This window comes from Pteropus alecto, unplaced genomic scaffold, assembly GCF_000325575.1.
Source record: "Pteropus alecto unplaced genomic scaffold, ASM32557v1 scaffold164, whole genome shotgun sequence".
Taxonomy (NCBI): Eukaryota; Metazoa; Chordata; class Mammalia; order Chiroptera; family Pteropodidae; genus Pteropus; species Pteropus alecto.
The window spans coordinates 7,969,750-7,985,557 of NW_006439568.1; the positions used below are offsets into that span (position 1 = coordinate 7,969,750).

Below are 15,808 nucleotides of genomic sequence, written 5' to 3' on the forward strand. Positions count from 1 at the left end.
GAAAAGGGAAAACACTCACATTCATCAAGTCAAATTTGAATCTCTCAAGCCTTTTTCACATTTCTGTGACTTGGCAGATACTTATGTTTCTGCCTGAAGTATTCTTCTGCTTTCTTTATTGCCAGGATAACCCTTTCAAGAGAATTTCCAGCTTTTTCTTCCCTAAAGACTTTGACATTTGATCCCCCTCCACCTTTCCTAACCACACTGACCAGTCACCTCTTTCTTCTTTTAGTGGAGTCGTCTGTGCATGCGATGTGTATCCCAAGGGTCAAGGTATTTGCCTTTGAAGAAATCAATATCATTAAGATGATATTAACAGGAACAAAGAAATACATACATATAGCAATGGTTACTATTTTTTGAGCACTTACTAGGTGCCAGGCATTGACTCAGCACTCTAAATACATTTTCATTTAATTCTTCTAAAGCATTATAAAAAAGTTATGATTATTCCAATTTTATAGGTAAGATAACCCAACCAAAATTAAGTTGCCCAAGGCCACACAGCTAGTCAGTGGTACAGATTCGTTAACTCTAAAGCCCATGATTTTACCGACTAAACAATAATTTAAGATGAAGATAAAATCTCATTCCCTCGAGTAGCGTGGTGTGGTGATAATAACATAGAATATGATATGAAAGATGAAAGAGTTCTTGTTTTCATTTCCCCTTTGTCATTTTCATGGTGGCCTTTAAAAAGTCGCTTAGATCTCTAAGTCTTTCTCTCCTTCTCATATCTAATGCCTTAGTGATGAAAAGTCCTCCCTATATGTTAATCTTGTACTTTCTCTTCCTCCTTCCTGAAATACCAGATTGTAATATGTAAAGAATATTTAAACAATTAGACACTTTTTTCCCCATTAGTTTGGTGTGACAGAGAAGGCAGTCCATGAGGAGTATGTTACAAGGTGCAAGTATTTGCTTTTATCTTTATTTTTAACCTCGTTATCAATTCTCACCACGGTTACTTATATATTTGAAAAGCTATTCCTTTTTTCCCTGTGGCAGTATTTATTTTTAATTTTTTAAAACTGAATTTTACTTTAGTTTGCCCCTCTCACTTAGGATTGCCACTTGACACTTTCCAAGTCTGTACTATGTCCTTTAAAATTACATGGCTACTATTTTGTTTAAAAATTGTTAAAATTAATGCTAACAGTTCCTGACTGTGATGTGGGAGGGCAATGGGATAAAAATGGAGGGTTGGGGTTCACTGAACACATGTTGTGAGGTCTTTTGTATGTGTTATCTCACTTTATCAACACAATAACAATGTGAGGATTAATGATAATATTAGTATTTCCATTTACTGAAAAGAGGTGATATAACTTGCCCATTCTTAAATATCATAGCAAGAAAGGTGTAGAGCATGGACTTGAATTGCTGTGTAGCTCTCTATTGGATGGGGGAGAGGGATATGGATGAAAACAGATAATTCAAAAATCACTTGCAAACTTTCTAAAGATAATTAAAGCATATCTAGTATCTGTATTCGTTTGATACATTTTCGATTATTTTACCTACAGTAGAAAGCATATATCTTAAGTTCAGCTGAGTTTTGATACTTGATAGCATTGTGTAACCAAAGCAAGATGTAGAATATTTCCATTTCTGAGAAAGTTCCCTTTACCCTTTCCAGTAAATCTTCCTTTGTCTCTTCCATTCTGCTGGCGAGCCCATCCATTTAGCTATTTTTTTTTCAGTTATTATACTTTCAGTTACAATATTTTTTGTTTCTAACATTTCCATTTTGTCTTTTTTTATCTTCTGTTTCTTTGATGAGAATTTTTATTTCTTGGCTAAAACTTTTTTTTTTTCATTTGTGTCAGGTGTAATTGCTCACGAAGCTTTTTTATCATGGCTGCTTTAAAATCTTTGTCAGATAATTCTGACATCTCTGTCATCCTGGTGTTGGCATTTATTGATCGTCTTTTCTCATTCATTTTGAGATCCTCCTGGTTCTTGGTTATGAGTAATTTTTGATTAAAACTTAGATCTTTTCATTTTGTATTATGAGTCTGTGGATCTTGCTTAAATCTTCTGTTTTAGCTGGCTTGCTTTAACAGCTCTCTGAGCCGGTGGAGTTAGAAATCCAGGTTCCCTTCTCTGCCTCAGTTGGTTCCTGGGAGGCGGGGGCTTCTTCGTTATCCCGCGGTGATGGAGAAAGTCCTGACTCTCCACCAGACTTCCTCTGGCAGCCAGGAAGGAAGGAGGCGCCGCCTCCTGTGGTCTGGTGGGAGTGAAAGTCCAGCCTCCCCACATTATCTCAACCCTGCAGGGATGAGGAGGCGGCCTCATTGTCAGATGACAGAGATGAAAGTCTGGATTCCCTACTTGGCCTTCTATGACACCATCCTTTTAGGAGTTTTAGAGTACCTTATTATAGCCTGGAGAGGGCCCAAGTCGAGGTTCTCCACTCTGCCTTTGCTGAGTGGTTGGGTCATGTTTTTATCTGTGATGTTGGAGCACAGCAGTTATTGTCTATTCTGTCTTGCTAGGCTGCTCCTTTCATGGTCCTTTGACTAGAGAGAGCAGGCTTTTGTTGTTTTATTTTTTGTCTGTCTCCTATGGCATTTCTAGGTTGTGGGTTTTTTCAGCTTCAAGTATGGACTATATGGGGAAAAAAAGAAGTCCAAGGAACTTACCACTATATTATTCCTTGACTTCCAAGGTCCCTAGATGTCTGCTTTCTCTCTGCCTTTCAAAGTTATCTTATTTTTGTCATATATAATGTACAAGGTTTTTATTTTTTCTTAGTGGGATGAATTGAGAAAAGTATGTCTATTACAGTTCCTCAGAAGTATCCAAGAGGTAAGACTTTATCTTAAAAAATCAAGGTCATAAGAAAATCAGAGTAGATCACCTGTAATAAAAGAAAAACTTGTTTCATAAGATCTCTAATTCATATACATAGATATAGATGTGTTTGGGCACTGGTCCATAATATGAAATCTGTTTTGTATAGTATCATGGTTAAAAATGTTTTAAAATCACCTGTGTAGTTTACCTATCTCTCTCTTAATCCGACACTTGAATCCTCTAAATCTACATGGAACCTCTAAATATATCTGGCTCTGTATTCTCTGTGTGAATGAATTGTTAATGTTTGTGTGTCTTAGAGATCACCAAAGGCCTTTCCCCCACTACTGATGTTGAAGTATGTAAGGTAAGCATTTTTTTAATTTCAGCTGTATTTAGATCGCCCACTCCAGATTTCATGGGCAGGAAGAGCAAGTAGTTGATGTGGTGATTACATATAAGTAGTCCTTGGAGAACAAAGTTCCCTGTAACAAACTGTTTTACAAAGATGAAATTGTCTCTGCAGCCACGCGAGCCAGAGTGAGTGTGCTTCATGCGGCACGGAAGGGGCAATGTCCTGACACAGATGCACGTGGTCTAAACATCTGGCCGGGATAGTGTCATCCAGGCCCAGCTCCAGCAGCCACACAATAGTTGTGAGAGCTGCCATCTGGCGAACTTGTAAGGGTGATAGTGTTTTTGGGCCGTCCAACCCTTCACGTTCTATGTTATTTCTTCCCCTCTCTTCTCATTGGCATTTGAATCCAGAATACAGTAAGTCACCTCCATTAATTAAGCCGATACATGGAGAATGTTATGTGTATCTTATATGAGAGAGCTATGAAACATAGACTGTGTCCTCCAGGAACTTTATTTCTCACTAGAAGCAAAAAATATACATGGACCTGTAAACAGTGTATCTCAATTCTAATAGCTAGTGATGGGTTTGGAGTATATTTTTTTCTAAGGTCATTCATTCATATAGCAACACTTATCAGGTGCCAAATATGTACAACTGTTTAGTGTTCACAGGCACTTCTCTGCTCTGCAGAAGGCAGTCAAGTAAATCAGTTTCAGGACAGCTCTATGGTTCTGTGACTTAACATATTTTTGGTGAATTGCACAATTAGATTGGAAGCAAATTTTATTTGCTCTTTTGAAAAATAGAGATATAAGTTATTCATAAGGGGATGGCAGTGAGTAGAATTGATTCAGGATCTTTCCATCATACCTTTACTCATTCTATAAACAGTGACTGAGCACCTGCTGTAGCTTAGTCACTTGGCCAGGTGCTAAGTTTGTAAAGCTTAGTAAGAAGTCACTTGCTTCAGTGACTTCCTAGTCACAGACTAGGCAGACGTGTTAATAAGTATTTGCAATGCATGGCACGTGCACACACACACACAACATATCGTGTAATAAGAGAAAGAAGTGATTGTCAACATTGCTTACGAGGATATAATTGGTGCATAATCAGTTAAAGCTTCATAGTGGAAGAAAGAGAGGACTTAATATTTCTTGAAGTGTTATCCATGAAAAAAAGAGAAGAGTATATTATGTACAAAGATTGATTCTATCAAAGCAGAAGCACACAACGTCTCGGGAGCTGTGAGTGGTTTCTGTGTGATGGTAGAAACCCTTGGTGAAGAAGCCAAAGCAGCCCGTGAGTGTCTGCTGGGAGGCCACTGGGAGTGTCTGCACAGTGCCTCCGTTTACAGCAAAGTGCAGAATAAAGGACCCTTCAACTCGAAGGAGGGTCCATCCCTTTTTTCACTCCAGGGAGAGTGGGGTGCGGGTCGGGATTGAAAGGATGGGGAAGCTGGGTGGCTTCCTGGCAGATAGGAGCCACTTGTTCTTACAGATGAATGCAGCAGTGCCAGCACATCAGACGTCTCTTCTTGCATCGTCTCACGGAGACAACATGAGGTCTGACACTTCCGGGTAGTCTGTTACTGTGACCTCAGTCATGTCAGAATGGGATCCCTCAGATGTCAGGCCCAGCAGGGCCCAGACTTACTTCCAGAAATTGGAAATTCTGCCCGTTGGGCTGGGACTTGTTTTGGAGAACTTGCCCTTCGTGGGAAAATTCTAAAGTAATCAGATGCTGTTGCGCTATCATTATTTATTAAAAAATAATGTTCTAACTGAAAATCACAGTGAGATTATTGATAAAGAAACTCTCAAACCATTAAATAAAGAAAACATCCTTGGAGCTTTCTACTTACGGAGGCAGTAAGTGGATGAAATGAGACGGGGTGGGATTTTTGTTTGTTTGTTTTAAATTTCATTTTCATGTAATATGTACATAACTTAAATTTTTTTATTTTAACCATTGTCAAGTGTATGGCTCAGTGGCGTTAAGTACTGTCACATTGTTGGGCAACTGTCACCACTCTCCATCTCTAGAACTTCTTCACTGTCCCAAACTGCAACTCTGTACTAAGCAATAATTCCCCATTCCCGTCTCCTACATACCTTGGTGACCACTGTCCTACTTCCTGTCTCCGTGAATTTGACTACTCTGAGTACCTCATCGGTGGAATCATCCAATGTTTATCTTTCTGGGACTGGCTTATTTCATTTCGCATGTCTTCAAGGTTCATCCCTGTTGTAGCATGTGTCAGAACTTCCTTTCTAAGACTGAATAATATTCCATTGTATATGTGTACTACATTTCGTTTATCCATTCATCCATCAGTGGAAATTCAGGCTACTTCCACCTTTCGGCTACTGTGAATAATGCTGCTGTGAACATGGATGTACAAGTATCTGAGTCCCTACTTTCAATTCTTCACTTGAATGGCTGAATCAAATGGTAATTCTATTTAACTTTTTTGAGGAATCTCCATACAGTTTTCCACAGCAGCTGCGCCATTTTATAGTCCCACCAGCAATGCACAAGGGTTTGACTTTCTGAGGGAGTGGGTTTTCGCAGGTGAAAAAGAGATGGTGCCTTCAAAATGGCATCTCCAAGCAATGCTAATGCGCATTTGCGGTGAAAAACATCCCTGTTAAAAGCGCGAAATCTGTTTTGGTTTTCAGTTCTTCATTCGGAAGTGCTTAGGATCGGCCACATCAACACGGGAGTGACAGCAGCAGCGTCTCCGGCAGTGTCAGTTCAATAACCAGGAATCCATGAGGCACACGGGTGGTTGGGAAGATCAGGGAAGCAGGACGAGGGTCTCAAAACTGACCTCTGGGCTGCTGAGCGCGTTAAACAGAGTAAATAACTTCAGTGAAACCGTAAAGAGCAGAGGCGAGGATGGAAAAGAGAAAGTGAACAGGGGCCCCTTTTCCACGATGAGCAAAGAGATGGCAGTCACAGTTCGTAAGAGGCCATTTGAAAGTTGTTTGCTTTATGAATGTTAGGGACACGAATTTCTAGGGAAAACAAAGCCAAGCCTGTCAGAAACGGTTTTACATAAACACAAGCACAAAAACTTAAATCAGCTACTGGGTTTGCAGGCAAGGAGTGAACAGCTATGGAGGGTTAAAATATTTGCGTGAAGAGGAAGGCTACGTGTGTAGAAAGTCAAAATACCATTTTCTACCTCATATTTATGGCTACCTTACATTTTTGAATACTAGGTATTTACTATCAGAGAAAAGTTTTCTTTCGTGGAAGGAGAAAAGATTACTCATGCATTCAGCAGTAAACAGATGTTTCTTGGGTGCCTACTCTATGCCAAGTTCTGAACTCTTGGGGGTGGGCAATCAAGGAGATGAATAAGGGATTGAGCCTGCCTCAAAGAGCTTGCAGTTGTAGGCAAAGCAGACAGATCAATTGGGCAGACACCCTGAATACACCGAGGAGAAGCAGCTCTAGGAGTCTGTGTGCATGGTGAGAGCACAGCCAGGGGCTTCTTGCTCTGGTAGCCAGTTAGGCTTTCTGAGTTAACAGGTGGGCTGACTAGAGTTAGCCTCCCGGAGAAGGAAGCAGGATTCAGGTGGAACAGATCCTCTTTCTAGGAGGATGGACCAGCATGAGCAAAGGTGAAGGATGCATTAGAGTCTGATTTGGTGGGGAGGTGATGGAGGAGGGGATCAGGGGGTATTGGAAGCAACCAGCAGCTCAGTGGTATTCCTAAATCATGAATCTCAAGACAAGAAGCAACTGGGGATCATGCCAGAGAGAAGGATAAAAGTTCTTCATTTTTCTTTTCCTCATTAATGTCTAAATCCATCCCATGTCAATCTCCCATCATCCTACATGAGCACACCTTTTTTGGGTAATCACAATTTTAGTATACTGAATTGAGTATTTGCTGTAAGTCGGCTGTTCTTTGGAGTTGGGGGAGCTGATGGATAGTAACAGTAATTAGCCTCGTGCTCTGTAGGTTTCGTTCTCTACCACTGCCCGAGTTGGGCATCGTGGCTGCTTCTCCAGCATTTATTTGGCCTCTGTCTTATTGAGTAGCAGCGATGTAGTTTGGGGAATTGACTTTAACTGAAGGTCAGTTGATTTAAGGGTAGTTCTATCTCCACTGCCAGGATTTTAGTTCACTAATGGACATGTGATTCACTTTGGTCTAGTGAGAAAAGATGAAAGTTTGGAGGAAAAAGAACTGTGGTCACCCAAGCTTTTTCTATTGTTAGATGAGAAACAGAAGCTTGTAGCTCTAGGTGCCATGAGGGGACGAAGGTTTAGGATAAAGGCGATGTTATGGGTAAGATTAAATGGAGAGATTAAAAAAAACTGTCAGAGTCCTTGATGACACCATTGAACTGGGAAATCGGCGAACGCTAAACTGATACCATTACTGGGCTTCTGGTTCCAAAAGCTAATAAATTTTCTTACTATTTAATCCATTTTGGGTTTGTTCATCTGAAACGTGAAATTGTCTCCATCCTTAATGAGATATGATCTTTTTAACCGTCGGCAGACACTTGTATGACATTTTTTTTGGTGACTGTAACTCTTTGATCCTCATTTCCCTTATCTGTGAAATGATTATAATTATGTCTCACAGTTTTTCATGAAGATTCTTTGAGATCCAGCACAGAGCCCGAGGAAGGAGCCAGACTAATATATGACAAGTGCTTACCATGAAATAGGCTTGTCCTTAGTTTTAGGAAGCTTAGAGGCTAGAAGAGAAATTCACAGATATTTTCCATATAAAATGTTATAAAGTCACATGCATATGGACCTGTGTACAATCAGTTTAAGATCATTCAAATTTTGTTGAGTACTCACTGTTCCAGGCACACACTGAACATGGGGTGGGGATGAGGAAGGAGGTAAAGAGAAGGCAAATGCAAAGTGGTATTTAAGCCCAAACCTGAAGGATGCGTGGGAATTAGGTGAAGAATGGGGGAGAACGTTGCAGACAAAGAAGCATGTAGAGGGTTCAGGAGGTGAGAAAACTTGGCGTGATCAAGGCCGTGTGAGTCGGAGTGCACTGAAGGGAGGGTCACCGGGAGATGGAGGTGGAGAGGTAAAAAAGGGTCTTGTTGGCCATGTTAAAGATTTTTTAATATTTTAAGCGTAAAATGAAGCCATTCGGAAATTTCTCATGGTCTGACTTACACATCTTTTTAATGGGATTTTGGGGGTCAAGTGAAGAAGAGCAGCTGGGCTGGCCAGCCATCTGGATGAGGGATGTGGGCAATGTAGACTGGGGGCGGGGGGTCGTGGAGGGCAGTGGATAGATTTGAGGAGCATTTCAGGTGTAGAGAACTGGATCTGATTAGAGATGAAAGGGATGTAGTGAATCATGGAGAAGAGCGATGTTGAGGGTGACTCGAGTTTCTGGGTGAGTAACTGGAGGGGACCGGAAAAGGGGAATGTGTTTTCAAAGAAAAACCCAGGTTCAGTTTTGAACATGTTAAATTTGAGATATCAGTGATATGTTGAAGTTGGGATGTTGAGTTACAGTTTTACTTATGTCTGAACCTCATGAGAGAGGACTTTCAAGACGGGTTAAAATGTGAGAGTCACTGGCAGGTTGATTGTATCGAAAATCATGGAAATAGATGCTGCCTGTTAGGAGGGAGTGGAGAGTGAAGACACCTTAGCTCACGTCCGGGAAGCCGTCTCACGTCTCTCAGGTCTAAAATACTTGTTCAGGAGCCTGGTGAAGAGAAGAGGAAACCCTGACCACTGTGGGGACCAGAGTGAAGGGAGGAACTTTTAGAATCGCACAAGTTGGTTGAAGAGGAAGAGCGATGAGAAAAGGGAAAACCGAAGATGTTGGGTAAAAAGAATTTACCGGTGAAGTCGAGTCCTGAGGGAGCGGGGAGGGGATTTAAGGTTCTGACTTTAAATCCTCTGAGGCCAGAGGGGAGGGAATAAGGATGGGAATTTAACGAAATATGAAGGATTAGGGTCACAAGGAGGTGGGATAATTTCCTAACAGAAACCTCAAAACATATGTGCCATCTGCATGTTACATATACAGCCACAGGCCCCCACACCTCCGCTCCTGGTGGTTCATGGGGGTCATCTAGGTGGAATGTATGGTCCCCATAACAGTCACTGCTATTTCTTTGATATTAAGTACTGGGTACATAGGAGGGGCTCATTAAGTATTTGTTGAATGACTAAATATCCCCAGAAAATGGGCTTTGAATTTTAACTCGTGGGAGTATCTGTGTTAGAGGATGTGGAAAGTAAGATGTGAAAAACCAGACGCCACTAGGCCTGCCTTTCTGGAACCTTTCATTCTGCTCTCTCCTTCTCTTCCATGAGCACTGATAACTCTGTTTTAAAATCATGACCGCTTTTGTCTTTTATTGGATTGTGACTTCTTCGAAGGCAGCATCTGCCATACGTCTGCACCCATGTTTCCAGGATCTGACCTAGGGATGGCATAGTGTACGTGCTCACTAAATATTTGTCGAATGAATGCCAGAGGGTGGACTTCGGTGGATGCTTGAAGAATAAGGAAGATTAAGAAAGGGGCCAGAATGAGCACTTTTCCAGATGCAGGCAGAGCTAGAAGCTGAACTGCAGGGGCTGAGATGTGTGGGAAGCAGTAATGAAGTTGCCCGATTGGGTATTCTCATCTGTCATGTGGGGATTAGTAACCTGCTCAACTTGGAACTGATGGTTTCTGGATTTGCACTGAAGTCTTTTCTGACTTCAGAGCTGAGGGTTTCCTACGCCGGCATATTCCTTCCTCACCAAATTATTTCCCATGGTTAGCGCACCTCCTCTCAACTTGCAGATGCCTTGTTTCTTCCCACTTAGGCCAGATGAAATATTGTCTGCCATGCACACCTTCATATGATTTGTTTTCTGAGTGGTAATTTTTTTTTTCTCTTTTCTAGCTCTCCACTGTGGTTTGAATTCACGGGGTATTGATCACCCTGCCCGTGCTGAAGGCATTAAACTACAAATTGAGGGTGAAGGGGTTGAATCTCAATCCATTAAAAACAAAAATTTCCAGAAGGTGCTTGACCAAAAAGGAACCCCCAAGCGCCTGCAGGCAGAAGCCGAGACTGCTAAGGTAGGTAATAATCCAGTGCATTCAGGAGATTCTGAAACTGCAGCTTTGATATCTGTGGTCCCACCACAGGGAAGAACTGATGGTGCTTTCACTCATTACCATTGTTTCTTCTGTTAAATGAACTCTGCTTCTTGATTTTAGGTAATAATAAATGAACATATCGACTGCATCCCCTTGGGGGTGACATCAAAACACATTTGTGGTCAGTCTCGCAGCCTGAGGCTCTTAGGATAGTATAGAATGGGCTTCAGAGAAGAACACCATGGACTTAAAGCTGAAAGATTTGTTTGCCAGGCTCAGAAGTATCATTTGGTGACGTTGGGCAAGTCACGTGACTTCCCCAGCCTCAGATTCTTCACCTATGGAATAGGTATCGTAAAAGCTACCTTCCCCATTGAGTGGAACGGATGAAGTAATACTGTGCATGTAGAAGTATTTTGTAAAAGGCCCAGTTGGCAGTATGAGTATTGAGGGGTTTTGCTGAGAAACACAATAATAACTGACATTTGATTAAATATGTCCATATATTCCCGGTACTGTGTGAAAAACTCTTGATGTCCTGGCTTATTGTGTCTGTGTACCAATCGTGTGAAGTAGACAATAGTAAACAGGACCCTAATTAATGAAAGATATAATTCTTCCATTTAGTCGAACACTTTGTTCTTATTCGCCTTTATCCTAGATGTAGGTACAAGACAGACATTGGTAAACTGGGAATTGGAGGATAAATGATTCACTAGTAAGGTTTTCCACAAGAAACTGAAGCTCTGTGGGTTTTTGTCTGAAATCAGTGAAGATGCTTATGCTGGGGCACAGCGTTGAAGATGTTCATATTAGTTTGCTCCTTAGAAACTGAGAGAACTAGTCTTTACTTGGTTTTTGGTTTCTCCCTCATGCATTCCTTGCAAAAGAATTCCTTTCAAATGTTTGAGTGAATGAATATGCTTATGCCTTGGAAAGCAAATACTGCAGTCACCCAACACAAACCTTAAGTACCTTCTGACCTCAGAGATACTTCAGATTTGGTTCCAGACCACTGCATAGAGAGTCATAGTCTTTGCTAATGGAAGATCTTGCCTTCAATTCGTGTTAAAAACAAAAAACAAACAAACAAAAAAAACAGCAACATCTGTGAAGCGCAATGATACAAGATATGCCTGTAGACACTTTGCTGTCTCCGTCACCCTAAAAAATGTCTTCCAAAATCAAATGTGAATTTTTGTTTTATCCGCAGTTTTGAATAATCACCATAGTTGCTTCTTCAGTGTGGATAATTAAAAACATTATATTAAGAGTGTGTGTGTGTGTGTGTGTGTGTGTGTTTAGTAGTAGAGGAGAGTGGGGATGATTAGCAAGGAAGCTACTGCAGATAATTTGCATTAGACATGTTAGGTGAGAGAAATTGCACCTCATAGGAAATTGGTTGATGGTCATTGAAGTTTGGTTTGTGAGAAGAGCTGGAAATAAGTGAGCCCTATTTTGACATCATCAATCTCTGATGCTGCACAGGAGTATTAAATGAGTAAGGAAAAAAAGTCTTCATGGTCTTTGGCTAGGAAGATAGAATTTGAGTAGGATCTTTTCAAAAGGGTGCTTAAAACATTAAAAACTAGAGTGGAGAAAAATAAACTATTGATATTTGATTTTAATTCAAATTTAATTAAACATTTCCAGACTATCTCTTTTTTATTTTCAAAACTGATTGGTTATATAAAAAGTTTGATTCACATCTGATATGATCTTATTCTGAATTATTGGAAATATGTGATATTATAGTAAATCCTGAATTTTCACTTTGGTAGCACTTGCCTTTGCCTCTAGATCACTTTTTATTTGCTTTGCTGAAAACCTGCTTCACCGAGAATGTCGTCTAGAGTAAACATTTCCTCAGGAATAGACCACATGCCAAACACCATATTCACTTGAGTTCAGTTCATCTACAATGAAACCTCCCAACCAGTGGGGTTCGGAAGGGCTTCCGAGTGATTCCACATTGACATCATATGTAGGAGTGAACAGACTAGGAGCTTTACTAAAGCTCACATAAAGTATTCATGTTTTCATGGAGGGCTGGATGATGGCAGTAGTTGCTCGGGGAAGGAATTAGAAGTGAGTATTCTGGTTGGTGTGATTCCCGCAGACCTGCAGCATCCCATCCCCAGAAGCTTCTGTAGCACAGGCGATGTGAACTACTTTTATGCACGGACAAACACATTTGTTTTCTTCTGTTGCATAGAGAGGGTTATTAAAGTTGTGAGTCATCTTTTTTCTTGGGTAAATAATTGAATCTTCGGTAACTTGACCTCCTCTGATTTTACCCTCCCCCCTTCATATCCTCTGGCTAGAAATGCATGCATTTAAAGGCACTCAGTGATATAAATTGGTACGGCTTTTCTAGGAGATGGTCAGAGAGTAGTTATCAAAATTTTGTATGTGTATAATTTTGAGCCACTAATTTTCTTTCTAGGAACTTGTCCTAAGGAAATAATCATCCAGATATGCAAAAACGGCTGCAGGAGAATGGTCACAGTAGCACCGTTTATAATATGAAAACATTGGAACAGTGTAAATGTCTGTTCATAGGACACTAGCTAAAGAAACAGCATGTATTCATACAGTGGAATAGAACTTTCCCTTTATAAGGTTGAGGAAAACCTGAGTGTATTTATCTTAGTCTGTTCGGGCTGCTGTGACAAAATACCATAAACTGGATGTCTTATAAACAATAGAAATTTATTTCTTAGAGTTCTGGAGGGTGGGAAGAACGAGGTGCAGCCTGATTTGGTGTCTGATGAGGGCCTGCTCCCTGGTTCGTAGATGGCCATCGTATCTCTGTGTCCTCACATGGTGGCAAGGGACAAGGGAGCTCTCTGGGATCTCTTTTGTAAGGACACAAATACCATTTATGAGGGCTCCTCATTACCTAAGCACCTACCAGTGGCCTCACCTCCTAAGACCATCACATTGGGGGTTAAGTTTCAACATATGAATTGTAGGGGACCCCGACATTCAGTCTATACCAATACTTATGTGGGAAAATGAGTGTGATAATATTTTCAAGTGGGGAGAGGAAGAGAAGGCCAGGTTACCACACAGTGTGTATAGCATGTTCTCATTTATGTCAAAATGTCTTTCTCTGTATAAAGGCATCACCGAGTTTGGAAGAGTTTACTCCCCAACTTGAGCAACAGTTTATATCTGGAGTTGAGATTACGGGAAAAACTTTCTGTGTTCTCTATTTCTTTTTTGAACTGTTTTTTTATTTGTTTGTTTGTTTTTGTTTTGTTTTGTTTTTTAATATGCATTCTTTTAAGCATATTTAAAGCCTTTTTTTCAGAGTACCCTATTAACTCTAGATGCTCAACTGTGACTTCTCCTGTTTGTTGAGTCATATTCTGCCTTTTAGGATGCTGTATTTCCTCCCGTGGCTTCTAATTCTTGCTGGTAAGTTATTTGTCAAGGGAGTGAATTATCTTGGGGACTACGTGTGCTTGTGGAGACCATTTGATGAGGTGCTTTTTTAGTCTATGTGCTGCAGGAGCAAGTACTGATGAGGTGCTTTGTGTTTGTCTCTTCCTGAATATTTTGAGATGTAACACCTTTGACCAGGTGTTACATTATGTTTCAATTTGATGTTCTATCTTTTGGTTACTGACTGACTATGCAGATCAGGTCCCCTCATTTGCATTTTCCTGCTTCACACCGGGAACCTGGTTCCAGCTCCGTATCATACCTGTGGGCTCTGTATACTTTGAGTCTGGCCATATTGGGCTTTGAAATCAGTCTCTCAGCATGTCACCTCTTCCAGAGTTACAGCAGGCACAGTCAGCTTGTGGCTCCTCACAGCCGTGGTTTTCTCACATCTAGAGATTTCCTTTCCTTGATTTAAGCTCAGAATTGAAAAATATTTTTTTAATTTAAAAGTATATTTTCTAGTATCTTTAAATTTCTGGAGCCCAAGGATGAGATTGTAGAGTGAGTTTAATCTGCCATCTTGATCCTGGAATTTGTATTGCTTTCATTATTTAAAAATGTATCTTCTATTCATCTATTCTGGGGAAAAAAATCATCCTTTTTTGTATCTCTCTTAGAATGTGATTTGGGGACCTTTGGCCCCAATTCCTCAAAAGACTGGAACTCTGATTCCAGAAAGAGGTTGTCTGTGCCACAAATTACCTCCAGCTCTTACAGGCCAAAGGCAAAGCAGTGGAGAGCCAAGCTCATTTTTAAGCCTTATTATAGGGCAGCATTCAGTGTAGCTGAAAAAAAAAAAAAAAAGATCCAGTTGAAATATGGATCCACAAAAGATTCACCATGTAAGTCCTGAATGCCTGCGAGCACTTGGGAATCGCAGAGAGAGAGAGAGAGAGAGAGGGAGGGAGAGGGGGAGAAGGGGAGAGGAGGAGAAGAGGAGAGGAGGAGGGAGGGAGAGAGAGAGAGAAAGAGAATGAGAATGAATGTGCCACACCACAAATTCAAGACGCGAAATCTGCGTTAACTTAGCCTTACAGCTGGGTGCAAGGCAAGACAGAGTCGGTGTAGTACCTTCATCTCATCGGGAGGCGCAGGAGTTATGAAGGTACACAGCTTCTCTTGTCCCCTTACCCACATAAGGGCACATACAACTGCCATGGATCAGGGCCAAGGTTAGAATGAGTGTCCTTGACACAGAGAAGACACAGCCTCTGTTTCCCACCAGTCTTTTTATTTTCCATTCTTATCTTGAAGGCCCAAGGCCAGCTCAGTGCTCCTGCAGACTAGGTACACTTTCACATAGCAGTTAAGTAACGGTCCTTTGAGAGATGGTGTCCTTCCTGAACAGGCCTAAGCCTGAGGTTAAGTAGCCGTTGCCTCTCAGAGCAGTGGGGCTGGGGCTTCCAGAGAGAGTGCTCCAGTAGAGGTAGGACTTGACCTGCATTGTGAAGTCTGGGTAAAATTCAAGTACACAGCAATAAGAATGGAAGGCGCCCTTAGCAATGAAGCCTACGTACCTCGACCCGAGACGTGGCAGCAGGCATCCTGAGGTGTGCCCAGCAGCAGCCTCCTCAGAGTATAGGTTCTCGTGGAAACAGGTCAGGACAGTATGTTGAAGTGAAGTTGCATGCTACAATGAGGAACATGGATTTATTTTCCACCTCCAGTGTTAGCCATAAGCCATATGTGGCTCTTTAAATTTATTGAAATTGAATAAGATGGAGAGCTCGTATCCTTGGTCATACTAGCCAGATTTCAAGTGGTCAGTTGCTACATGTGTCCAGGGGCTACTGATTTGGATGGCACGGACATAGAAGATCATGGAGAGTTGTACTGGACAGCGCTATGGGAAGCCGTTGACGTTCTCTGATATGGGAGCGAGATGAAAAAATGGAAAATGGTGTTGTGTTAACATTATCTCTGACCCTTGTCCTCGGGCCTTGGAGGACATGTGCTTCAGTCATTAGAAAAAATGTCAAAATAGGAGACTGTTTTGGAAGTGATATCTTTAAATGCTCTAATAGTTGGAATTTGAGTTTCCGTGGCAACTCTGGCTGTGGAGTTAAGATCAGCCTATCAGCAGG

The 15,808-nt window shown here is 41.2% G+C and overlaps 1 protein-coding gene across 6 annotated transcripts in view; it reads left to right on the plus strand.

Moving 5' to 3' along the window:
• Nucleotides 1-15,808, plus strand: part of SAMD12 (sterile alpha motif domain containing 12) — a 361,188-nt gene that overhangs the window by 27,661 nt on the left and 317,719 nt on the right. For all 6 annotated transcript variants that reach the window (XM_015593031.2, XM_015593030.2, XM_015593032.2 and 3 more), the window contains exon 2: nucleotides 10,072-10,250. In XM_015593031.2, the coding sequence (XP_015448517.1) occupies nucleotides 10,072-10,250 (179 nt within the window). The remainder of the gene's footprint in view (nucleotides 1-10,071; nucleotides 10,251-15,808) is intronic.